Genomic DNA, 24,735 nt, shown 5'->3' on the forward strand with positions numbered 1-24,735 from the left:
ATAGAAAATTAAAAAGTTTCATCATCTCCTTTATAATTAATCATAAAATTTTGTTTTATCATTTTGTAAGCTTTAGGTAAGCTTTATATGTACTTATACAAATACATACTTTCTAAATATCGTCGATTTTACAATTTTTGCAAGACGTTTGATATTTTCAGATAATGTGTGACACATCATATTAATACTCCGAGAAATTTTAAAATATTTATATTTATATTTATTTTTTGTGTATTCTTGTATCATTACTAAATATATACAACTGTTTAATAAAAACCAGTACGATAACAGCAAAAAAATGATGCAATCATGTTGACGAGCTCGTATTAGACGTTGTAGATTTTGCGGATGTCGTGTCGACACATTTTTTCAAGTGACATCAAGGATGACAATAAGCTTTTGATCTCGAATGATAAATGTGATGACGGCATGTGTTCTTTGATTTATGCTACGTGTCTCAACTGCCCTGAAATCGGAAAATCTGAGAGGGTTTCAACTCTGAATCTTCAATCAAATAACAGACTATAAAGTTAAATCCATGCTGACCATCAATTTCCAGAATGACACTTGATATTCAACTTGTCTTCCGTGAAAATGCTAAAAATACAGATCCGGCAGTGCGTCTGAAGTAATTTTTCTGAATAAAGGGATTCATTCGACAAAAAAAGTGTCTTGTGAAAAAGTTGGCAGAATTGAACTTTATATTTTTTTACATCATCAAATAAATATTAATTCCAGTTTAGAAATGACATGAAGAAACGTAAACTTTACTTTAGAATCATTCACTAAATTGAATTAAGGAATATTGCTTTTAGGGAAACATACGGTTGTTGTATGTAGGCGAGTAATAATTCTGAACCTTGCTGTACATATCATCTTATGGTTCTTAAACCATGCAACAAATTCAGACGAGCAAACGTGATAACAGTGACGAATGACATGAATTTAACTTAACACAGAGAGCGAAACGCGTCGAGTTAGAAAACGGGAGATTGATTCTCTACATCAATCCCGGTTTACTCATGCATACACTTGAACCACTTTCTTTGCTTCAATCCACCTTTACATTTATGTATACATCCATGCATCTCTTTCCTAGAGTAAAAAAATGTCCCCATAAATCTGATTCGCCCGCCCTGAGGTATTTTTGCCCAAATGGGTTTAAATGCCTTGGCGAAAACAGATCGTTAAGCGGCTTTCGGAGGAGAAGGAAAATCTCTCAACCAGTCAAAGAAGAGTACTTCTCGAAATGATGTAGACGAGGTTCTTATAATTCTGAAAAAAATTGAGCCTAAGCTGAACATTTGCAAAACTTTTGTAGAATTATTGACAATGCTGACTAATGATTCCACACAAAATGGTCATTGGCACAACCTTGTACACATGTTTGCGGTTGGAATGAACATTGAAGATGGTAATGAACATATAAGAGTAATAAATTTAATGCTGGGCTTTACGAGGCAATCTGTAGATTAACCAAATGTTATGGTTCTCACGTTGGTTAAAATCTCGAGATTAAAGGGGTAGCACAGTACCACCACGTTCCAACATTTGGAATGAGATTTCTGGGCGTTCTCTCCTGATGAAGGAGTGACGACGAGTAATTCGTCACCCAGATCGAGTGCTTGTCAACTGAGCTCTGTAGCATCAGAAAAAGTGCAATTTCGTCCTCCTCGCATTGACCTGATGGCCATAGTTGAACGAAATGCGAACTAAGTTACTTCTAACTCGAACCCTCTCATCCGTTTACCTTACCTCGTCACGCGTAATGGAAAGCAGCGGCCTCGGTGTGCATTTGAGTGTATGTATGTTCTGAGCACACTTGAGAAGGCCTCGAAAGTCCGAAGAAGTGAAAGTGGGATTTTCACATAGGAAGATGAGACGAGGACAGAATAGACTAGCTGCAACTTCCCCTACTCAGTCTCATTTCAACCCAACTTACGAGCCGTCATCACAAACTCGATAGAAACTTACAGTTATTCAGTTATAACTGATTTACCTCTGGATATCATTTGCACAGAATATCACCGCTACGTACATACACACTGGGTTTACCACCCGGGCTGTCAATAACGCTGTGGGTTTTAGTTGAATGCCAGTAAATAAGATAAAATAAATCCAATGGTCTTAGAAAATTAATATTTGTCTATTTGAGTTCATACAGTAGTACTTCATATCGGCAACAATAACAAGGTTGAACTAGGACCAGTTTGATCTGTTGGCAGTTTCCATTCGCGTGTAGTACTTACGTTGATTTATGAGTGAAAGTTCTTTGTAGAGTTGGAAATCCTGTTTAAAGACTGGTTAAAAATGAGGGACATTTGGTTTGAAGTGAACACCACAGCGTTTCACAACGGAAACGTGAGCATCAATGACATTTTGGAAGAATTTACTTGGGATCACCATTATTTGTACCATCACCCTGAGAATATCTTCCTGATTGCGATTTATCTCCCAGTTTTTCTCATCGCTCTCATTGCAAATATTTTTGTCATTGCTGTGTTCATCAAGTATCGCTCCTTCCGAACGTAAGTCTCGGTTTGTTTCATACCTTAATGTTTTGAAATAAATGTGTGACATCACTCTATTTCTGCGTTTGTGATATTTGTATTGTGCAATATTTATGAACAGAGTCAGAGAAGTGTGATAGGTTGGGTTACGAAACACAAATACATTTTCACGAGAGAAAGTCTTGACTGGAAAAGACAAGAAGGAAACACTTGCACCTTTCCATTAAGGAAGATGAAAGTGGTTGTGATGGAAGAGTCGGGGTAAAATGAAATTAGTTGATGCTGACGCACACCACTGGAGAAAACTTTCTCATCCACGTAATCCATGTCCATGCAGTTTCATTAATTGGTTTTTAGTTGAATACAGATAACAGAACAGAGGAAATGTTCAAGTGTGCCTAAATGTATGCATATCTCAAATGTCCACAGGAAACAAGCAACTGAGGTTGATTTTGTTATATAAGCAGAAAAACAGGAGGTACTGGTGGAGTATTTAATGGGTAGCTCAAATGATATAGGGAGAACCAGGGCGCATAAACTTTTTGTTGTCCGTGGTTTCTCCTAAGGGGGTGGTGCACGGATGAATATTTTTTTCAAAAAAATCGAAAAATCAAAAGTTGGGGAATTGCATGCAATTTTGCCATGAATTTGGTTGTCAACCACTTTTCAAAAATGAAATAAATACATTTTATCCTAGCCTTCACCTCCGAAAATGAAGAATAAGCTCGGAGATTGCTAATATCGGTCAAGTGGTTGACCAGTATGGGTCATCTAGGTCGGATAAGGTCGTTGGTACAGAATATTATAATTGGTCAAATTAGGCTAACAACCAAATTCATGGCAAAATTGCATGCAATTCCCCAACTTTCGATATTTCGATTTTTTTGAAAAAAATATTCATCCTTGCACCACCCCCTTAGGAGAAACCACGGACAACAAAAAGTTTATGCGCCCTGAGGGAGAACAATGGACGGAGACAATTATATATGGAGGAAGGGGTGTGAGCGTTCTAATTTCCAGAACATTTCCAATTTTCTGGTAAAGCACATGATGGAATGTGGTGCTTGATTCTCTTTGAACATACAAACGTGTTGTGCGATATAAATCTTGTCGAGAAACTTATTAGGGCTCAAGCACTGCATACGACAGTGGTTGGACAGTAGAATGTTTTAATCTACTTTTTATCTGGATGCCCATCTGCTGAACAGTACGCTGGGCTTGGAAAATGTAAAGACGATCATTGTGTGCCGCCGATTTCTCGTTCCCTGTAATCCATACATCTTTAATGGATTATTTGAAAGAAAGCCCTGGTCAAAAAAAGACGAGTGTAATAATACTGCCACAATCCAAGATAACAAATCGGGTGACACACTGACAAGGAGAAATACAACAATGACTGTCCAATCTCGCATGGTCAGAAAAGAGCAAATTATGACAATGATGAAGATTGATATGATATCTTTCATCTTAGTTGATATATAACATTTCCACTTGATGTCGTTATTGAGAATTTACCAACATCTTGCCATGAAGCAACATACATGGACGAGCTTATTAGTTTGTGTTGCTTTGTTGTGCAATTATTATTATTACAGTTGCTAAATGATTCACAAATACAGGAATACACAAGATGTTTTTCTCTGAAAGGCTAAAAATACGAGGTTTGGAAAACTTATCTACTGTTGGTCGACCTTAATCCCAGTAACAATAACACGAACAAGTGGCGATGCCAATAACATGTAATGTGATATTCATGCATATGGACAATGTACTTACAATCGTCGACCTAAGCTTGTTTACCATTTTTGAAGATTCTGCACATGTGTACAGTACATGCAGGTTACAACAGCCTGATCCGATATAAATTTGTTAGATTTTTCAGTTTATTCAAGTTTTGAATATGCTACGGAAAACTGGACTGTTTACTCATACGGCGCTCATGTACATATATCTACCACCATAAGACGAGTCTATATTAACAAAATTGGGTTTTCTGAGAGCAATATAGTTTTTTCCTGCAAAAGATGAAACATTCGATCACATAGACTGGAAACTAGACAATTTCTTTTGTTGTCTGGAGCAAACAAGTCCATATTGTGTTTCCTGAAGCCCGTGCTCCTTTCCTTCGACGACTTAAATTATAGTACTTTCACCCAAACTGGAGAAGTGGTTCTCGATTCTAGAATGATACTGGTTAACAATTTGTTAATAAATTTGAATGCATATAACATGCTGGAGGCAGTACTTTGTGAAGCACAGTTTGGTTGAGAGAATGCAATTACTTATATTCTCTCAACCAAACTGTACCTTTACCAATTATCGGTAAATTATATTGGATTGAAAATCATGAAGCATAAAATGAACTGTTTTAAACATTGTCGTGAGTTGAAGTTGCACAGCGTCTAAAAGTTGGTGGCACAATAATTATTTTCGCTATTATGAATGTACTCAGGAAGGGAAATAACAACCCTAAAGAAAAATTAATTCGTCCCCGGCGAATCAAACTTTCGGGTCTTATATCTAATGACGACCTATTGAAAATTTCTATCCGATATTTTTTTTAATATGGTGGATATTTTCCTTCTGGAATTCTACCAAAAATGGCTTTCACCAGAAGTTTTCATGCCATTTTCAACACATTTAGATCGCAAAGAGAAAGTATTTAAACGGAGGGAAAGTTTCATGTTCGTAAAGTCAAACAGAATTCGTCTTTTCTTTTCGGAATCAACAACTTTCAACATTGCAATTATTGTTTATTAATAGCAATGATTTTGATTTTACAGCGTGACAAACTGTTTCCTTCTAAATCTCTCCTGTGCTGACCTCCTCGTCTCTCTGATCTGCATGCCTGCCGCCGTAGGTCAAGCAATTCACAGTGCATGGTTATTCGGAGATTTCATTTGTAAGGCAAGCCATTACATGCAAGGTAATTATCAACTTTGATATTCTTTAATTTTGTATCTCATTAATGTATGCATTATAATTAGAAGGATTGTGCGAGTACTCTAATTATGATATTGCATCCGTCAAATGAGAAATAATGTTCGTTAAAACAAAACTTGCAAGTCTGATAATTCCTGCAATAAATTCTTCTTGTTTAAAAAAATGATTCTTATTTTAGGAGTGGCCGTAGGAGCTTCAGGTAATTAGTTTTTTAGACAAGTTAAACTGCATAATAAAATAGAATAAGTTATTGATATTCTCGTATTTCCCCAGTGTTCACATTAACAGCCATGAGTTTGGACAGGTACAATGTGCATAATACGCATTTGACATATTTATTAAGAAAAACTTCCAATTGCAACCATGTAAGTTCATGAAACACCAGTCTCATTTATATATTATGCAAATAGGTATCTGGCAATTAGGCATCCACTCAAGAGGAAAAATTTTGTGACAAAAAAACTGACGTTAAAAGTACGTTACATGAAACTTAATTCATTTTCTAATTTAGTTATCATAAAATTGCATGTCAACTAAGAATTATATGCAAACTTTATTAACATAAATCATCCAAAAACTCTTTTCATAGGTGATATTTTTCATTTGGGTGATTTCCTTGTCCATGTTTTCGCCGATTTTGTACGTCCGTCGGACCGACGGGTTCAGATTTCTCACACACGATTTTGTATTCTGTTTGGAGGTAAGTATTTTGAGTACGTGAGTATCATCGCGTTGAATGTTATGTGATGTCTCCCAAATCAGATCAAATGGCACGAGTCGTTCTATATTCTGAATGTGGTGTGGAATGAATCAGGTTATTGATTGGCTGAGGATGAGTCAACTATTGTCATTCCTTTATTGTGAAGTTGTTTTGTCATCGCTTTTAGAAGATTAACATTCCCATTCAACATTTATCTGTGCATACAGACGTACATACATGCCAAAGCATATCGAGCTCACAGTTCGTCGATTCGTTCAACTATTTGATTGAAATATTTCATTCCAAGAATAACTTTTATAATCAATGAAAAATTCCATAGTCCTTATTTTTGCCGAATTATACCAGCTTTACATAACTTGACGTACATGAATTAAGCTATTTATCGAGTTTTTACGTGGAGCCCTGCTCTGTTGATTGATGAAGACAAAGGATGAAAATTCTTATCCTGATCCTTCTCTGACGAGATTTATCCTTTTACTACATTCTCCTAAATGAGGATATGCATAATATATTCATCGGGGAAATGTTACTAGTAGAAAGAATTTCTGGATGATTTTTTAAATACAATTCAACAGGAATGGAGCAACTCTATCACTCAACGACTATTTGGTTCAGTAGTTTTTGTCGTGGTATATGCGCTTCCGGGAATAATTATGGTCGTCGCCTATGCCTTGATGGGGTGCACACTTCGAGAAGTTCACTTGTTCCCAGAGATGAACGATGACACGAGACAAGTTCAGGTTAGTCAAAGTCATGTTAAGTTTGATAGTCTTACTTCGTGCCCAGGTCACGGATAAAGTGGTCACAAGTATTTATCTGCAACAGATCTACACCTTGGCCACAATCAATTTGATGAAGGTATTTGATGGTATCAATTGCTGGTATTGAAAGATGGTATCAATTTGATGGTATTGAAATTTGAAGGAAAGGAGAAAAGTGGCACGAACGTTAATGGTTCTTGCCATAGTGTTCGCCTTTTGCTGGCTCCCCTCCAGCGTATTGGGCTTAATTCTGGACTATACAGCCCCGTCGTCGTCGACCAAGCCTGGGACATCCACTTCTGAGACCTCGGAGTATGACCTTTATATAAAATTGCACAGATTCCTAATCCTTTTAGGACATGCAAATAGTTCGATTAACCCGTTCTTATATTGTCTAACAAGAAACTTCAGAAATCTTGCAAAGGACTGGTATCACTCTGTACGGAGATAAAATTTTGCCCCCCCCCCTAAAGCTTAATATTATATTATGTTCTCCTCAAGGCCAACAATATGTTTCGTAAGTAGTTTGTCTGGTAAATATGCTAGAGTTGGAGTAAGTGCAGTGATAAACTGGGGTATATGTACATATATATGTATTTACGAATATGTAGCATGTCCAAGAAATTAAAACGTTAGCATTCTCAAATTATTAATTTTGTCAAATTGATATTTTTAGATTTAATAGCAAATACATTCTGATTATCCAGAAAAATCTTCACTTCCTTCAAGGACGGCAATACGTAATCATGAACCATCATTGCAGCTCTTCTAAAAATAGTTAGTGATCCAAAAGTAAATTAGTTTTCCAGTTTCATTTTAACCAATCTGCGTAGTTTACGATTTATCTTATAGCAAAGCTACTTTTCCTCACCTCAGAGTAGAGAAAGAGCTCGATGTAAGCCAAAATCTCATTGTGTGCGGAGCAAATGATGGGAATATGTACAAGTGAGTCCGGGATCGTCTGTATTGTAGACTCCAATACCACTCCACTCTCTTCACCATTGTCCTCAAAGATTTTGGTTTCTTTAACATCAGCAAATTCAAAGGACCTGATTCCTGTTTGATCACAGCAGTAAATAAATATTCGTTGTTTTACATTGCCCTCAACGAGTAGAAATACAAAATTAGCCCAAATGTCAAAGTTGACAGTAGGGTTCAAAACAAAAACAGAACACTCCTCCATTGTGTCATGACACAGACAGACATCGTAGTTCAAGTCAGAACAGGGAGTGATATGATATGATATGGCATGACCATTGACAATGAGTTGAATTGCTCATAGTAAATATGTTACGCTGGTTGAGGTAAGTTTGCATTATCGAATTACATACTTTCAATAGTATCGTTCAATGAAAACGCTTGCATGGCGAAAGCAACACTATCATCTTGAACCTGTGTCGGCAACAACCAGGTTGGAGTCAACAGGGAAGCAATTTGCTGAAAGTCAATGCCAAACAAATCTTCATCCTGAAGTTCACTTGGCTGCAAAACACTCCTCTCCATCAACTCGCATGATAAGTCACACTGATCAAACAAAATGCTTGGATACAAAATCTCATTTGGCTGAGGTACATGATTATGCGTGTACTTGTCGAAGAACAAGTTTAGGGATTTAAATATGTGAGGAGAAACTGAAATTAAAAATCTTACAATATTAGCTATTGCATTTTCCATGGCCCAAGACAAGTTACGCGACAACTTTGTGAACACAGTGCTTTGCAACTGTTTCAGGCACAAGTCAGTCTTTGGAGCTGTGTCCATGAGAGAGTTAAGACCGATTTCGAATGGAAATGAACTATTCTCACAACATCGTCCTCCACGATGAATTTCTTCTTCCCAAGGTTCACAACTACCACCATCCTGAACATTAATATCGGAAAGATTATTAATCATCCATAAACGAAGTGATAGCGCCAGTGGTTGCCATTCCGAGGTGATCGCTGTGATCCCTGTGTAATTTATTACCAAAATACTACCTGTCCATAATCCCTTCTGCTGCTGCTGCTCCTCGGATCTGAGACTGTTTCACTACAAACCTGCAAAGTCAGGAGAACTATTCAGATCCATGACTTGGACACTGACATCCAGTATGACGGGCTGTGGCAATGTTTGGATAATTACTTGCAGTTCGATGTCGAAATAAGTCCTACGTAACTTGTTTAGTTGATCAAACTCGGAAACATCGGTGCTCACTGCTTATTATGTGTGCATAATAATCCAGAAACAAATTATCATCTAAATGAAGTATGTATTGGATACCCATGAAGTTGTATTTATAACAGAATCCACGTACGTGCTTCGACAGATGCAACTTGTTCCATTATTTTAGCTTGGATCTCTGCTGGATATTTGGCTGACATCAAGTTGGCAAATTTGCTTAGAGTAATCTTGCTTTCCCCTCCATTTCTCGTTTGTATAATGCAAGAGTACACTTTCCACTATAGAATTAAACCAAGATTCTTTAAAATGGTTATTTTTTACCGTTCTAATATCAGCTAATTTCAGTAAACACAAAATTTGTATGCTGAAAATCGACAAGTGTGATGTCGTACTGCTGCTTGGTAAGCATTATTCACGTCATCATCCTGCATAGATCCCTCCGAGGTGCACGTATCCCATTTCTCAAGGAGATTGATGCCAGGTTCAACAACAGACATGTTGCAGCACGTGAAACTTGGATTGACAATAAAGTGCACCTTCTGGCTGCAGAAAGCTTCAACTTCAGTCTTATGTCGAAATGCTCGGTAGCTCTAATAATTAAAAACTTTTCAATTAATTTAATTCCAATTTGTACTACAAATACTAAACAACTCATTGTCAGTCAACCGTACCATTGTCCGAAAAATGTGGGAAATAATTATTAAAAGTAAAATATAAAAATGTATGCAGCCCATGGTGGATAGCTAAACGAGTTGTTTAATTTATTTTACGAACTACGTACATATTTGGATTTTGTATACGATAGGTGTGAAAGAGAGAGTGTAACATTAGTATGAAAATATTTTGTTGGGCGACTTTCACGCAAGGCGACTTTGAAAACATTACCCAAAATGTTGGGGATTTCCGGTCGTGAGTGTATTATGCATTCAAATTGTGACAATCAATCACGAATAGTTGTCTAACAATAGTTTAACTGAATAAAAAAACTATAGAGCCGCCACGTCACAACTGTTCTGCTTGAAACACCACATTGTCGCCAATATCAATATATGAATAAGCGATATGTAATTCTATTGAATACTATTCGAATGTGAATCTCATACATACGACACTTTGAGAACGACAATTAATTGAGGCACATTTGGAGTAAATATATGTAACATTATTTGACCTTTCGAATTGCACATATTTATACAGCTTCGCAACTCTGCTCATGCAGATTGTCATTCTGGAGTGAAAAATATAATAAATATCAATGAAAGCATTTTGAGAGAATGTCATAGCTAATTCAATGTTGTTTCCGCTTTCCAAGTGCTTCCTTCCTTTTAGACGCGCAAATCACGATTGGCTTAAATTTAATATTTAATTAGCCCCCGTCGTACGTATTTCTGGGCCAAAAATTGTGCACTGATATGCAATAAAAAAAGTAAAAACTGAGGCTTTTTATTTTTTATTCCATATTAGTGTTCTTTGTTACGTAAAACAACAATCAATTGTCCTTTGATACCAATATAAATTTACCACATTTACGTACTATTATGGACTAGACAATAAAATATGGCAACTAAAAAAAGCGAAATGTATTCAAGAATATTACTATTAAGGACACGCACTTTGATCAAATTAAACATGTTGGTATAGGTTATCAATTTACGAAACTTTATACGCCCAACTAGAATAAAATTGATGGAGGCTTGAACGGAAATTGGATGCGACACTGTCGGATTATTATTGCATAAAACAACGGTGGTGGTGGTGACGGCAGTGGCGGCGGTGAAAGCAACATGATTTCTCATCCTTCTCAATTTCACCCCGTTCCTATAATCCATGTTCGTTAGGACAGCTAATGTTCGAGTCTGTGTGGAATAAAAGCAGGACGTGAGGGACACAAGGCAAGGTGAATGTGGAGCTTATGGATAAATAGGATTTGGGGACACCGACGACACCTTTGCTAACTGGAACAATCTTCTTAAGTGAGACATAGATCCCGTCTGCAAATTGCAATCCCCTTCAAAGCCGAGGAGAGAGAGATCCAGCATAATCTCATTCCTCTCGATCTCTCTGGAGAATAGGCAGCATAGCAGATTCGACCATGGATTATACCATTCTGAAACTGCTGTTCTGCTCTGCCCAGATAATATTAATTTCTATTCAACTGACAAATGGGATACAAAATATGCAATAATATTTTCATAGAAAAATATGTATATATATCATTTTTATGTAGCGCATGTAATACTCAATAATCTGCTTATGCATTCAACTGGTGAAAGCAAACGCCGAAAACGCGTTTTTCCGCATCCATCTGCCACCTATTATTGTCATCATTATTTAGGGTCGCAGCATAGCGCTATATTTCTTTATTCAGGAGACAAACGATGATGTCCAGGTTCAGAAGTGAGTGGTAATAAGTAGTGAATACGTACAAGAGAAATGGAAGTGGGCCCTCGTGTCGCATACGCATAACCAACTAATAATCAATACACAATAATTCGAGTAGTACATTGGCGTAGAATGTGAACCCATGTGGTTTGCAAAAGAAAGTATGTGGTGAAAGTAAACACGAGTTTATTCGACTTTTAAAATTTTTCAAAGTGGTAAAAGTTTTTTCTCTGTAAAATCACGTGTCGTAAAATCCTTTCGAGTCATGCACTTTTTCAATTGTCAGTTTTAATTTTTTATTTTATCCTGCCTTCGTTACTTGTCACTCTGGGCTAAAGCGACACTGTTCGCATATAGGTTAATACAAGTCAGTTCAACTCGCATGTAAGGCAGCTCTCGACTTTCTCTTCCCTGGAGTATGGAGTTTTGCAGCTTTCTATTATTACTCCAATTGACGTTATACTACACGTACGTACGTCGTCGTGGTTTGTTTACCTCAAGTCGGCGAAATCGGTTTGTGATAGGCAGGACGAATTGAGGCCGTGGAAAATTGCTAAGAGGAATGTCGTTTTATTAATTTATTTATAATACGCTCTTCAAGATCTGGCGTCACATCTTTATTTTTATACTATTGAAAATTTGGTGGTTCAGAATGTAAATTGTTTATATAACACAATTCCCATTATTCTAGTAAAGTTCCTAATTTGTTGCAACCCCGGGCTTATTGTACTTAATAAAATGTAAATAACGAGCGTTTTCTTAAATCTACAGTACAAGGGTGGCGTAGGTAAATGGTAAAACATAGCGCATAACGTCAACAACTGATGATTGTTCACAGCTTTTACAGCATCGCGAAATCTTGTACTGCCCCATTAGTTGAACTTGTACCTGTTTTCACCATTGTTTATAATTAGTACACGATAAAGAGTTGAAGGAATGAAAAGTGAAAGTGTGAGAACCAAGGCTGGATTAAAACACAAGACAATGCTACTCAACCAAGAGAAGTGGGGAAACCTGAACTTTCTCCTGTGGTCAGACAAAAGGTTCCACTACTTACAAATTTCTATACAAATTGTCACCATTGTGTCTCTGGTAAGTAATTAAGGTGGTTAACATTGATTAAATTAAAATACCTTTCTTGTCATTAATAATACCTTCTTCCGGGTCTATTGTAACACGTATGTACATGTTATCTAGATTTGTGCCACATCAGAAATAATATTTGGCTGCTGGTCGCTAAACATACTGTCGACTTGTGCTGATCATCAGTCCTCCAACGTGGACATTAGTTCTACAAAGTCGAAACATGTGGCCATTTCAATGGCCATTTTCTTAACTTTGAGTGCACGAATTACTGCGTTAGTCTTCTGGATTAGGTCGACGAGAAATGTAAGTAATCAAAATCAAATTAGTTACACCCTCCTCAACCCAACCAGCAACTGTCCTGATCGTTCCTGTTGATTGAAATTAACGAAATTGAACATTGCAGGAGAATTTACGATGCTACTCGGTAACCTCACACTGTACATTTGTCACCGTCTTTGTAGTGTTGGGTCTTGGGGGACTACTAATTTATTTTCTGACAGCTTCCCTTGAGCTTTCAACAGGAAGTTTTCGACCAAATACGGAAGTTGTGTGGGCCTTTTGCTACATTGCTGTTTTCGACATGGTCTTCTCGGGCACATTTGGATGTGCAGTAGCGAGCGACTTGCAATGTAAAATCAGACGTGAGTGGGAGTACGAACCAGCAGTCAAAGCAGTTTCTGGAGAAAACTGGGTCAGATCCACTCAGCTCAGTTGTCGCTTAGCAAGGTGGAGAGAGGCTCCAGTGCATGAGGTGTATGTCTGATTTCATAATGATAAGATAAGAGAGTAACAGACAGAGACATTCTTCTCAATGCTCTCTCCATACATAAACATGGTCTCCTCTTCAGGAAGGAGAAATGTGGTGCTGATTCTGCGTTTCTACGAATTCAATACTGCCCTGAACCCTATGCAGTTGACAGTGCTTAAACCATTAATATATGGGTTCGTATATTTCACGTCAAATTCAATTGTATCATCTGCAGTTGAGGACGCTGGGACAGGATTCTGGACTGGGGTTTGAACTTATTATGCGACATTGACAAGTCTAAATTGCGTGAAGCCGTGAGAATATAGAAGAAAGTACCAATATTAGTTGATAGTTGCTGAAGAAAACTATATTATGCTCTTTATGTGCTTGCTGTGCAAACTTATTTCTCAAACTGTAACGAAGATTTACAGTACGTATTTATGTATTTATGTATTTATGTACATATGCGCATGGTATTTATGTGAAGGTCAGAGGTAATATAAGAAGATGTTGATGAAAATAGTCGCATATTTTAATTACTTGTTTTAATTCGCAAAAAATATAAAATAAAATATATACTTGTATTCAAAGGAGGTTTGTATAACTTTTATAAATGTTGATTATTGTTTCATCTGTTTTCCATACATGGGATTTTGATACGTTGCCACCGGCGTTTGGTATAATGGGTTTTCGGTCTAATTCACAAAAGATTATACATTATAAGTACATACTAATATGTATTCATCCTAAAAGTCTTACGTTCTTAAAAGCTGCCTTCTGTGTTTCACCCTCAAACCGTGCATATTCTCGCTGGTCAGAAACTACAAAATAGATACATGTAAGCGGTGAAAGTATGAAATTATTACCAAACTGAGTAATTATAGACAAATTGAGACTACGGAGTAAATTGAGACTGGCCAATATCATGTAATGAAATCTCAATCAGAACAACTCCGAGCAAAGACATTTTCTTTTCATGGCCTTATCCTACCCTTCAAACTTTTGGTACTAATTTCTTAGTTTCCTAGATTTCGAATGCACTTGTACATACTTTTGATAAGTCTTGTGAAATGAATTTACTTACCTTCTGCATATACTTTCCAAGCAATAATTAAACACACTCCCACCACCACAATTATGGAAATAATGGCTATCAAAATCCAAAAAATTGGCGGCGTGGGCGGACATTCTTTTGTTTTTTGAACATCGATATAACGAGGATCATCAGGAGTTTGATCATACACAAAATAGAACGCGCATTGATCTGTGGCATCCTCAGCTCTGCACAAGACTTCATCGTCCGACGAGGAATCTTCTGTAATATTTTAGGAAAAACAACTTATCAAATTCCAGTAAATCTTGAATAATTAATTACATAAATTCCCAAGTAAATCAATTTCTTTACTAACGTGAAATAACCTCAACAATGGCTATTGGTTTGGTGTAGCATTTTAATTCACACTCTCCGGCATTTTCATATTCTCCAGTGCCATATGCCTTGCACTAAATTGAGTTATTTTTTTAAAGTACGTATGAATAATATGCATATGTATGTATGAAAAATAGCTATATTATACATAGTTATTTGTGCTCTTGTGATATTATATACCTGCACGCAGGGAGTAAGCTCTTCACATTTTGTTGGACATGTTTCGTGCTGAAAAACATAAATGCGACATCGCCATGTCTTGAGTCATCTTGATCCGAAGTAGATTCAAATAATTCTATATTTACCAAGCATTTTTCGCAGTATTGTCCACTGTGCTTTCCCTCACAAGAGCATTTCCCACATATGCAGTTTCCGTTTCCACTGCACACGACGTCACTGCCTGGTTTCACACAAGTGCCCTGTGGTGGAGATGCAGGTGACATGTGAATTTGTAACCCTTTAGATTTTTCATTTCCTCCGAATGATGTATGATATCACCTTGTCCTTTGAACAGTCACATGCACTTCCCTCGAATTCTGGTTGGCACTGGCATTCCCCACAAACACAGGAACCATGATTGGAGCAGATTTCTCCGTTGGATTTTTCACAGCTAAAATTGTCACACTCGCAGAATCGGCCACTATATTTCTGTTGATAGAGTCGTAGAAAAATTGTGAACATTTATCAACATGTCTTATACAACTGCTAAGGCGTAAGTAACAAGCACCTCATCTGAATTATGTCTTTTGGAGCAGTCGCAGTGGCCACACAAACAAGAGCCTCTGAAATCGAAAAGTGACTTTATGTATATCAAGATCATTTTTTATTATTCCAAAACTGGGTGTAGATTTGGGACAAGTACGTGTAACACATACATACCTTCCAGAACACACCTCGGTTGAGTTATCTGCCATGCACGCCTTCTTTTCGTCAACGGGAACAGCTTTTTCATGCGCATTACACTGGCAGAATTCACCAAAAAATGGTGGATAGCAGCTGCATAAGCCACATTTTTCAGTGCCCTTTCCACCACAATTCGGCGAATTTTCTACCTATTCGTATATATTTAAAGTTGAAACAGTGTTCGCAAACTAAATCTGTATAAATCACGTCCCGTCGTATTCTACGTGACTTGTACGCAGAGATGGAACGTACCCATTCATTTGAATTATAACTACATGGACAATCGCACATCATCTGTAAATCCACGATAAGCCCATCCTGAAACCTTCCCTCCCGGTATATTTTAGAAATTTGTGTCCAGTCATCCTTATTTGTAGGACATTGTAAAAGTTCAATTTTTACCCTAAATCTATGCACCAAAGTTTAAATACATGAGTATGAATCCACAATATCGAGTCATATGATAATTTAAGTGCTATTACTATTAAAGATTATAATAAATCAACTAAGACCGCTCTACGGTGGAGCCCTGGTCAAAGATATCCGAAAACTGGAATTCATGTACAAACGTCAAATCCAATTCCACAACAATACAGTATTTTTAAGAAGATGCCAAAAAATGAAAATCATCCCCAGGGGACTTCACAACCAATTCATCACAAAAAAATTTGGCTCAAGGTCTTATTTTACAAAAATTGAAGAAACAAACCAAAAAATCCTCAAAGGACTCATCAAGTCGAATTTTCAAGACCTATACGAAATAGACAAGAAAATATATTCACTCCGGAACCAAATTAGATGTAAATTACCACAATATTGGCATTTGATTTGTCACCTAATAAATCGAACACGACAAAAAACCAATGATTGTATCAGAAATCGGCAAATCAACAAATTCAATACTTTAATGAACGAGAAATTAAGCCTGATAACAAAGGAAAATCCACAAACCATTAAAAAAGTCATCCATAACTTATCATCTCATCCACTCTCGGAGAATGAACAAAAACTACTCTCATTAGGTCTGAATTACTCCCTCCCAATCAAAGACATACGTGTAACAATGATGGATACAGCTGCAATTATTGACTTGAAACTGCACGAGACCGATTTGGAGGAGAGAGAAAAGGAACAAGTCAGAGCCGGAGTATCACACATCATGAAAAAACAAATTAATAGTGGAAACTATATGAACAAAATTGATACTTGGATATCCTCATCGATCAAGTCCCTTACCACAAATAACAACATTTGTATTACTAAGGCAGACAAAGGAAACGCAGTGGTAATTTTGGACAAAAATGATTATAACCAAAAAATGCAGACAATGATCAATGAAGGCCCCTATGATGAACTCATTCAAGATCCTACTCCAGATTTCACAGATTTAATTGAAGTCCACTCAAGTTCATTGAAAACAAATGAAAAGTTATCTGATGCAGAATACTCCAAAATAAATCAAAAAACTCCCAGAGCTCCACTTATCTACGGTGCATCTAAAGTGCATAAACCAGACACACCTCTCCGGCCGGTGGTAGATTTCAGAAGTTCCCCTACATATAATCTTGCAGCAATGTTGTCCAACATTTTGAAGAAAGTAGCCTCGAAACATGAATATACTGTCAAAAATGGAGAAGAATTCGTGAAAGGAATAAAAAATATCAAAATACGACCAGGGGATCAAATGATTTCTTTTGATGTTGTCTCACTTTTCACAAAAGTTCCCATAAAAGAGACCCTGAAAATCATCAAAAAAAGACTTCACGATTATGATAACCTAAATGAACTGACAAAACTCTCAATCAATGATCTAATGGAGCTGATTAAAATTTGCTTAAAATCCACCTATTTTAAATACAATAGCAAATTTTATCACCAAACTGAAGGTACCGCTATGGGATCCCCCATCTCACCAATAGTCGCAGAAATATTTATGCAAGAATTGGAAAAAAAGCTTGTCAAAAACAATCGCAACATTATCTACTGGCGTAGATTTGTGGATGACGTCTTTGCCATAATAAGGATTCGAAGGAAAAGCCACATTTTAAGTCTAATCAATTCGTTCCATGAATCCATTCAATTCACATTTGAGGATGAACAACAGGGACAATTACCTTTCCTGGATCTCATGCTGTACAAGAAACCGGACAACTCGATTGGTCATCAAATTTACAGGAAGCCTACGCATACAAACTTGTACCTGAATTATCACTCTTTTCATCCCCCGGCACACAAAATTGGCGTAACGGATACCCTGCTGACAAGAGCTTTAAGACTGTCAGATGAAGACCATTTAGAGAATGAAATCAAATACACAATCAAAATCTTGGAAGAAAATAATTACCCACGAAAAATGATTGAATACAGACTGAAGAAAGTCAAAAACAAAATGCAGTATAACAATAACAACAACTCACTAGACGAACCAGTCAAAAGAATTATTTTACCGTGGGCAGGTGAAACCACCACAAAAATTGCACGATTTCTAGAAAGAAAACTAGAAATGAAAATAGGTTACATTCCTGGCCCGAAGTTATCCAGAATGCTAACCAACACTAAAGAGAAACCGAGAACAATAAATTGTGGGATTTATTCAATTCAATGCAGTAATTGTCCAGCAAAGTATATTGGAGAAACAGGGCGTGATTATACTACAAGAATTCAGGAACACATTCATGCCATTAGAAGTGGAAATGTAAGATTATCTCCTGTTGCTCTACACATGCATGAACATGAACACAATTTGGACCCAAATTCGTATAAATTAATTCTAAAAGAACCTAGAAGATATTTTCGGAAATTTAAAGAAGCACTGTTCATCAAAAGTACCACTAACAAGATGAATATTTCGAGAGGAGTCGCAGTCAGCCCTATCTGGTCAAGTACACTAACAAACTTTTTAACATATACACAATAGCCCTCAAAGTCCACGTAAAAATTTATAAATGTAACCATGTAATTATTTGATATCAAACAAAACTTGACTTGGAGGAGGAAACGTACACATGAATTTTAGTTTACAAATATATTTTTGCCTGATGAAGAAATTCTGTATGAATATCGAAAGCTTGCAACAATAAATACTTCAAGTTAAAATGTCCTCTGATGCCGATGTAATGGATCAATAAAGATTATAATATGCACAAAGTAATGCTTATGTAACATACTTGACTGGCTTATCCACGGGTAATTCATTGCAAACATCCGTGTATCTCCCATCATTCTCTATGCAGTCAGAATAGTACGAGACATTTATGTATTGTTTTGCAAAATTGTCACTCATTTTGATTGTAGATGTAATTTTCTAGCATTCAAAAAATACCAAATTGATAAGTTTCGCAATAAAAAGCAATGTTGTACAATTTTATGAACAAAGTGTTTGCCAAGAAACCTGATATTCCTGAACTACGAGTTCCACAATATTGGACGAGTCATCTGAGAGAAGAGCACTCTTTGATCCTTCAATTCTCTGAGCCAGTTGTCGATAAATATCTAAATGGTCCTTTGTTACGGCAAATATCACAATGATAGAATTCTGAATTGATTGATGATTCAGTTGTGCTATAATTAGCCCACAATTAGTAATGAATGCATAATTTACACGTTAATTTATACATTTACACATATGTTTATGGGACAGGTAAATAAATTGTTTGCAGTAGGTAACAATTTTCGATATATTTGGAAATATGATACCTATGGAAGGATAGTCCATCAAAGTGGAGTGAGTATAGTCTCCATTTGCATTCATATGACATTTCCCATCATTTGGACGAATTATTCCTCCGAGCTGAATTGAAGAAATTGCATAATTTTAATTAAATGTATTGTACGTGTATATATCATGGCAGACTCGTAAATATAACCTTTCCGTCACCAGCCGAATGAAATGGAGCGTCTGTCGCAAATATAATAACTTTTCTTGATTCATTGCTCCATCCTTAAATGAACAGGAAGTAGAAATTGAATATTATTAATCATAATAGTGAAAGTGGGAGAGAAAGTAACGCAAGTTGCACCTATATGTTCCCCACAGACCATTGCTTGCCTAGAATAGAAACAAATGTTTGTAGTTTTTCATAACATTAAGAAGAAAGATGTATGTATAGAAAGAAAGTAAAAGGGATAAACGCACATCAAAGCATCGAGTCCTCCCTCCGGTTTATCCACGGAGGCAGAGAGTTGAGCATCATTAACTTTCTCCTATTCATCATCATCATGACCAATTTATTAGGTATCATGCTCTTTATTATTAGCATAAGTAAGTACTAGTGACTCACTGAGAATTGTTTCAAATCGGGAGAAAGCGAAAGGTGGTGCTTGAATCCGTATGGTTTTGTACAATTCTCTTTTTTCCCAGAACAAGGGGTTTCTAGCCTTAAAATTCCATACGATGAGTTCATCAAACCAAATTCTCCGTGACACTTAATTAAAATTCCGTAAATAAAATAATGCAATACCATGAAGGAGTCATTCGCACGTAAGGCATCGTAACTTTGTCAATGAATGAGCCAAACCCCTGTTGATACATTTTGGTCAGATTCTGTAACCTTGTTCCTTTAAACACAATTAGAGATACATAAATCGACAAATATTGAACATGCATTATTTGCCAATAGCCAATGCTAGCTAAGTTGTAAATTATTAGAAAACGAGAGTACTTATTTAGTTTGTTTCATGAGAGCCAACTCATTGGTGGATAATATTATGATGCATTAACGTGAGACTCCATTAGTCATAGCATACGTCACAACAATGACGTCACAACCCCACATTTTGAATTATTTCTCAGCTGCCAGACGGAATTTCAAAATTCTTTCTCGTGCCATTATAGATACTTCCGTTGTTGTCCTACTTGAAGAAGAAATTCAATATTTCGGTGGTTTTTGAAAGCTGAGGTACAAGAAATATGTAAAAAGCATAAGACCACCTGTTATATTAAATTTGTACCTCAGCAAAATTGGCTCATGAAAATTGAAAAATTTCAAAACTATCTTATTAATCAGCTAATTATCTATAATGGCATGAGGCAGAATTTCAAAATTCGATTTCAAAGTCTCAGAAAATAGTTTTAAAAATTGAAAAAATTGGCGTGAACAAGTCCAACAAGATTTGTTATGTGAGGGCCACCCACCAACTGTGTACTGAGTTAGATTTTAGTGCGTTGAGTAAAAACATGAATAAAAATAGTTTTACGACAAATGCAATACAAGATATAGTGAATGCGTGTCCCCCCAAAACAAATAACATATGTTTTTTGGGAAAAATAAACCAGGATGAAAAGCGTTCGCGCCGTATTTTTGTTGCGAGATATTTTTGAGACAACTACGTCATAAATAGGGATCTTAATAACACCCAGTTAATAACTTACCAAGTTGATCTCCCATTTTTGATAAAAATATCTACAAATTAAAGCAATTTAATAAGTAACAGACTCAAAATTTTTGAGACGCCCTATTTGATGAACAAATGTTTTAACAGATGAAATACTTTATCATCTCCCATTGTGTAGGTAAGGTCCATCAAGTAGTACAAGTCAAGGGGAAAGTCCTCTGGCATCACGGTTACGTCAATCTCGACCGGTATCCGAGGGCTCAGTTTGAGATCCAGTCTCTGAGGTTTTATGTTCACTTTTCCCTTCTTGTCCTTTGAAACATCGTCATTCCTAATGCGGTCATACTCAAATTAGTAGCACATTCTTCTACTCTTTTATTTAATAAAATAATTCACTTGATAAATTCGACCCGATTTTCAGGTATGAAAAGATATCGGCTTTGACAACCCATTGTCATATGCCCATTCGTCGTATTGCATCGAGAAATTGGTTGTTCGTCATCCACGTAAAATTTCTTTTATTAAGATTAATTTCATTTATATAAGATAAATACGTTTCGTGTTATGCATAAGTTAAATGTGTATTTTTTAATAGAGAAAACTCACTCCTTGAGAACACCAGGAACAACCGACACCTCGAATACAGTCGGCACAGTTTGTTCTGTGCACACACGATGCAATTGCGACATCTTCGTTAGTGACTTCTTCCTGCTCGGAAATGGGCAATGCGGCTAGTATAATAATAATATACGCTAGAAGAAACGGTTTCATGACGGAGACAAAATAGCTATCAACTTTGGCAAAATAAGCAAATTCAAGAATTTAGTTTCGCACCGTGGCTCAATAATTTGTGGATAAAAGAGAGGATGTTGTATCACTTACTAATCTACATGCCTTATCTTATTTGAACAAGCGAAAGTATAGCGATACGAATAAAAGCGGTATCGATATCAGGAGAAGGAATAATAACATCCATACAAAATCATACATTTCATGTATCTGTCACCGGTGTGCTGATGCGTCGTCGTTCCAAATTAGATATGTAGGTGTGGTGTGCATAATATGGAATCATAGTGATGCGACGTTTCCTGTACTTTTGTTCTAGTTTACTGATCAATAATTAGGCAGGATGATGACGGGACAGTCAAAATTACATTCACTGGAATCATATGAAATAATAACCGTATGAGAAATGCATTGTTCAAAGTGATATTTTATTTGTCGCATATTTCAACAAACAAAATGAATATATTAACTTTAGCAATGAATACCTTCAATTATACATTTGATGTATTTATTTGGTATTTAATCGTCAAGATACTTTTAGTTCATCATCATACTCGAAAAACAGATTTAATAATTATTATTATAGAAAATCGAGGTCTGGTAGTGCATCTGATTAAACATGGTTTGTGAGATGACTTTAATACGTCTTTGAACTATTCCGTACGGTAAGGCAATTAATCAAACTTGTGTAAAATACCGGTTTCCTATCCCAATATACGAGAGTAAAAACTATGTTCTTGTTGTTGTTTGGTTGTAAAACTGCTACGTTAGCTACTCTAAACTACTAAATGTAATAACATAAATAGGTCATATAATAATAGTAACAATAATAACAAGTTACACTTATTTAGTAGATCATCAGCCATTATATAAATCCTTTTGACGTTAAATCATTCTCTATCTTATGTACAACACAAATTACAGTACAATTTGCATTATTCGACACTACAGGTACTCACAACAAACACAATTAAGGTGTTTCCCACAATACCTTGTCCATCTAGATTATATGTAATATAATTACTGTGTCAAATATCATACAAAATTACACATTCGCTGGTCGGTAAGTACTATAATTATGAGTGGAACTGGGCATCATCATTATGTATGTATGTAGATTGCATTACATTGTTGTTGTAAATACTATTGCCAATATAATTGCAGGTTCTTATCAAAATTATATCAAAAATGTAACTAAAGAAAATATAATTTTATATTAGAATGTTGGCACTAACGTTCGATTCTCTGGTCACTAAATACTGTATTATTTTTTTTGAAAGCGGAAGGGTAAACTTTTGAAAGTTTCATCACAAGAAACGCTCCCAAGCACACGATAAAACAACAAATGTTCGTGGTTGCTCATAATACAAAAAATGGGTGGATCTCTGCATTTGCTTTTTTAAGTTTAGTGTCTTCTGCCTGCTGCGGCAGCTGCCTCTTCCAATGATCTAATTTTCATCTCACGCTCTCTTTGTTGCTGCCTGAAACATGGGTTACAACAATTTTGTGAAAATTGACAACAGCAGTGTCGCATCAGAAAAATCCTTCACAAGACGAGTGAAAACAAGCCAGTAATAGACTAATAATAATGCCACCAACAACGGAACAACAGAAACAAATAGAAAGCGAGGTCAAAGACTTAGACACTTGAACAATGTACATAGCCTACTATGAAGGTGAAGATATTGCATTGCAGTCAACACAAGGCTAGAACGCTTCGTATTAATTAATTATGCATGCCACATATAGCACCGCTTCGTTGCCGAATAAAATGATTATAGAGAGCAACAGAGTAAGTATAGATTATCAAATAAGGAAGTGATGATTATTTCATCATCATGTTCATATACCGCAAATATTCTTCTTGTGCTAAAAATCCTGGATGACCAGGATGTGGAAATCGGTCCCGGTCCATCATAATCTGACGTTGTAGCTGCTCATGCGCTGAAATCTAATTTAACAATAAAAATAAAAATCGAAATTAAATAAATACATGTTTTAAATATATTTAACCTATAAAACACACTTAGCACACACACTTACATGGTGAGCTAGTTCAGGTGGATATGGCCTTCCTAAGAGATGATCGGGATGTACTCCAAGAACAGCGTCTGAGAAAATAAGAAATGGCAAAGTTTATAGTCAAAATTGTTGACCGCTATATAACTGCTTCAGACTGTTTGTTTAATTGTCATTTGTTTACGGGTTGTTAAAAAATAAACTTCGTGGTAGCGAAAAGAGCCACAAACTCACCGTTTACACGAGGTGGAATAAGCGTAGGTTGTCTTTGATAAGCACCAGCAGCAGCAGCAGCTTGGGCTTGTAGTAGTGGATCCATTCCTGGATAAGGAATTTGTCCCGCTGTAAATAGCACAAAAAATTAGCCCTTTAAGTAAAACATAATACTTAATCGTAAAAAATAAAACAAAACAATCGCTTGTTACCAGCCATCTGAAGTCTCATGTCCATGGCCATACGTTCAGCTTGTAATCGGTCTACTAGTTGATCACCAAATTGCATACCCATAGAGGTAGGAATTCCTGGAATATCAAAATGTTAAATAAGTAATATGAATTTACATTTTGGTTACTATTGAACATTTTGTGAATTATTACCAAGACGTTCTCTGTCCATTGGACTGAGAGCATTGGGTGGACCTTGTGGTGCGTAAAGACCAAATCCAGCTTGATGTAACTGCGGACCGAGAGCACCAAATCTTCGATGAACATCAAGCCAGTGCGGATCCAAAGGGTTAGGCATTCTTTGGCCGCCTGGAGGACCACCTGGAACTCCTCCCCCGTGAGCACCTCCGTTACCTCCATTTCCAGGAATATTTCTAAGGAACTCTTCTTTGAGACGATCTGATAAAAATAAAGATGACATTAATAACACTATGGACGTGATATACATAAGTGCAAGATTGTTTTCCAGCTTAACTCTGTGTCTGCATTTTTTTAAACGTGTCAAATGTT

At 36.3% G+C, this 24,735-nt stretch overlaps 5 protein-coding genes across 9 annotated transcripts in view; 2 read left to right on the plus strand and 3 right to left on the minus strand.

Annotated features, from left to right (window-relative positions):
* Positions 1-1,856: 1,856 nt before the first annotated feature.
* LOC110846920 (neuropeptide FF receptor 2) lies at positions 1,857-7,653 on the plus strand. The gene is made up of 9 exons (XM_035849635.1): positions 1,857-2,528; positions 5,294-5,436; positions 5,632-5,652; positions 5,727-5,757; positions 5,864-5,927; positions 6,043-6,153; positions 6,750-6,914; positions 7,000-7,032; positions 7,099-7,653. Exons 1-9 carry the CDS (start codon positions 2,311-2,313, stop codon positions 7,384-7,386), a joined length of 1,074 nt encoding a protein of 357 aa, XP_035705528.1. The 5' UTR covers positions 1,857-2,310; the 3' UTR covers positions 7,387-7,653.
* LOC118434925 lies at positions 7,512-10,369 on the minus strand. 2 transcript variants are annotated; one of them, XM_035849633.1, is made up of 9 exons: positions 9,767-10,369; positions 9,488-9,685; positions 9,229-9,373; positions 9,057-9,127; positions 8,912-8,971; positions 8,586-8,795; positions 8,267-8,459; positions 7,807-7,991; positions 7,512-7,703 (listed from the first exon to the last, which is right to left on the minus strand). In XM_035849633.1, the coding sequence occupies exons 1-9, from the start codon at positions 9,827-9,829 to the stop codon at positions 7,680-7,682; spliced, it is 1,149 nt and encodes a 382-aa protein (XP_035705526.1). In that variant the 5' UTR covers positions 9,830-10,369; the 3' UTR covers positions 7,512-7,679. The 2 variants fall into 2 exon arrangements, with proteins under 2 accessions (XP_035705526.1, XP_035705527.1); XM_035849634.1 differs by having other exon boundaries at positions 9,877-10,263.
* A 1,163-nt stretch (positions 10,370-11,532) lies between these two features.
* LOC110846718 lies at positions 11,533-13,915 on the plus strand. The gene is made up of 3 exons (XM_022093550.2): positions 11,533-12,569; positions 12,675-12,866; positions 12,967-13,915. Exons 1-3 carry the CDS (start codon positions 12,414-12,416, stop codon positions 13,324-13,326), a joined length of 708 nt encoding a protein of 235 aa, XP_021949242.1. The 5' UTR covers positions 11,533-12,413; the 3' UTR covers positions 13,327-13,915.
* LOC110846104 (integrin beta-PS) lies at positions 13,822-21,842 on the minus strand. Of its 2 annotated transcripts, XM_022092736.2 has the most exons (22): positions 21,584-21,842; positions 21,374-21,492; positions 21,134-21,308; positions 21,015-21,045; positions 20,104-20,200; positions 19,924-20,020; positions 19,779-19,846; positions 19,663-19,691; positions 19,510-19,583; positions 19,340-19,433; positions 19,035-19,204; positions 18,811-18,947; positions 15,896-16,052; positions 15,620-15,792; positions 15,468-15,522; positions 15,239-15,388; positions 15,046-15,159; positions 14,921-14,968; positions 14,721-14,814; positions 14,396-14,626; positions 14,071-14,132; positions 13,822-14,006 (listed from the first exon to the last, which is right to left on the minus strand). In XM_022092736.2, exons 1-22 carry the CDS (start codon positions 21,746-21,748, stop codon positions 13,932-13,934), a joined length of 2,415 nt encoding a protein of 804 aa, XP_021948428.1. In that variant the 5' UTR covers positions 21,749-21,842; the 3' UTR covers positions 13,822-13,931. The 2 variants fall into 2 exon arrangements, with proteins under 2 accessions (XP_021948428.1, XP_035705525.1); XM_035849632.1 differs by lacking the exons at positions 21,374-21,492; positions 21,584-21,842 and having other exon boundaries at positions 20,104-20,162; positions 21,134-21,274.
* A 328-nt stretch (positions 21,843-22,170) lies between these two features.
* Positions 22,171-24,735, minus strand: part of LOC110847902 (arginine-glutamic acid dipeptide repeats protein) — a 38,907-nt gene continuing 36,342 nt past the window's right edge. For all 3 annotated transcript variants that reach the window (XM_022094938.2, XM_022094937.2, XM_022094939.2), the window contains 6 exons: positions 24,379-24,624; positions 24,208-24,303; positions 24,017-24,124; positions 23,807-23,874; positions 23,614-23,714; positions 22,171-23,244 (listed from right to left, as the gene is read on the minus strand). In XM_022094938.2, coding sequence (XP_021950630.1) covers positions 23,169-23,244; positions 23,614-23,714; positions 23,807-23,874; positions 24,017-24,124; positions 24,208-24,303; positions 24,379-24,624 — 695 coding nt within the window. In that variant the 3' untranslated portion in view covers positions 22,171-23,168. The remainder of the gene's footprint in view (positions 23,245-23,613; positions 23,715-23,806; positions 23,875-24,016; positions 24,125-24,207; positions 24,304-24,378; positions 24,625-24,735) is intronic.

This window comes from Folsomia candida, unplaced genomic scaffold (assembly GCF_002217175.1).
Source record: "Folsomia candida strain VU population unplaced genomic scaffold, ASM221717v1 Fcan01_Sc003, whole genome shotgun sequence".
In the NCBI taxonomy this organism is placed as follows: Eukaryota; Metazoa; Arthropoda; class Collembola; order Entomobryomorpha; family Isotomidae; genus Folsomia; species Folsomia candida.

What these genes read in the sequence shown, in the direction of transcription:
- LOC110846718 (XM_022093550.2), top strand. Translation starts at nt 12,414, where the DNA reads ATGAAAAGTGAAAGTGTGAGAACCAAGGCTGGATTAAAACACAAGACA. An exon ending in TTGTCACCATTGTGTCTCTG is followed by an intron (nt 12,570 to 12,674) that starts GTAAGTAATTAA and finishes CATGTTATCTAG; the next exon opens with ATTTGTGCCACATCAGAAAT. An exon ending in GGATTAGGTCGACGAGAAAT is followed by an intron (nt 12,867 to 12,966) that starts GTAAGTAATCAA and finishes TGAACATTGCAG; the next exon opens with GAGAATTTACGATGCTACTC.
- LOC110846104 (XM_022092736.2), bottom strand. Translation starts at nt 21,748, where the DNA reads ATGAAACCGTTTCTTCTAGCGTATATTATTATTATACTAGCCGCATTG. An exon ending in AATCGGGTCGAATTTATCAA is followed by an intron (nt 21,309 to 21,373) that starts GTGAATTATTTT and finishes TGACCGCATTAG; the next exon opens with GAATGACGATGTTTCAAAGG. An exon ending in TTGGAAAGTATATGCAGAAG is followed by an intron (nt 14,133 to 14,395) that starts GTAAGTAAATTC and finishes TCTATTTTGTAG; the next exon opens with TTTCTGACCAGCGAGAATAT.
- LOC110846920 (XM_035849635.1), top strand. Translation starts at nt 2,311, where the DNA reads ATGAGGGACATTTGGTTTGAAGTGAACACCACAGCGTTTCACAACGGA. An exon ending in GGCAAGCCATTACATGCAAG is followed by an intron (nt 5,437 to 5,631) that starts GTAATTATCAAC and finishes TTCTTATTTTAG; the next exon opens with GAGTGGCCGTAGGAGCTTCA. An exon ending in CAAAAAAACTGACGTTAAAA is followed by an intron (nt 5,928 to 6,042) that starts GTACGTTACATG and finishes CTCTTTTCATAG; the next exon opens with GTGATATTTTTCATTTGGGT.
- LOC118434925 (XM_035849633.1), bottom strand. Translation starts at nt 9,829, where the DNA reads ATGGGCTGCATACATTTTTATATTTTACTTTTAATAATTATTTCCCAC. An exon ending in AAAATGCAATAGCTAATATT is followed by an intron (nt 8,460 to 8,585) that starts GTAAGATTTTTA and finishes TTGTTTGATCAG; the next exon opens with TGTGACTTATCATGCGAGTT. An exon ending in AGCTCTTTCTCTACTCTGAG is followed by an intron (nt 7,704 to 7,806) that starts GTGAGGAAAAGT and finishes AACTATTTTTAG; the next exon opens with AAGAGCTGCAATGATGGTTC.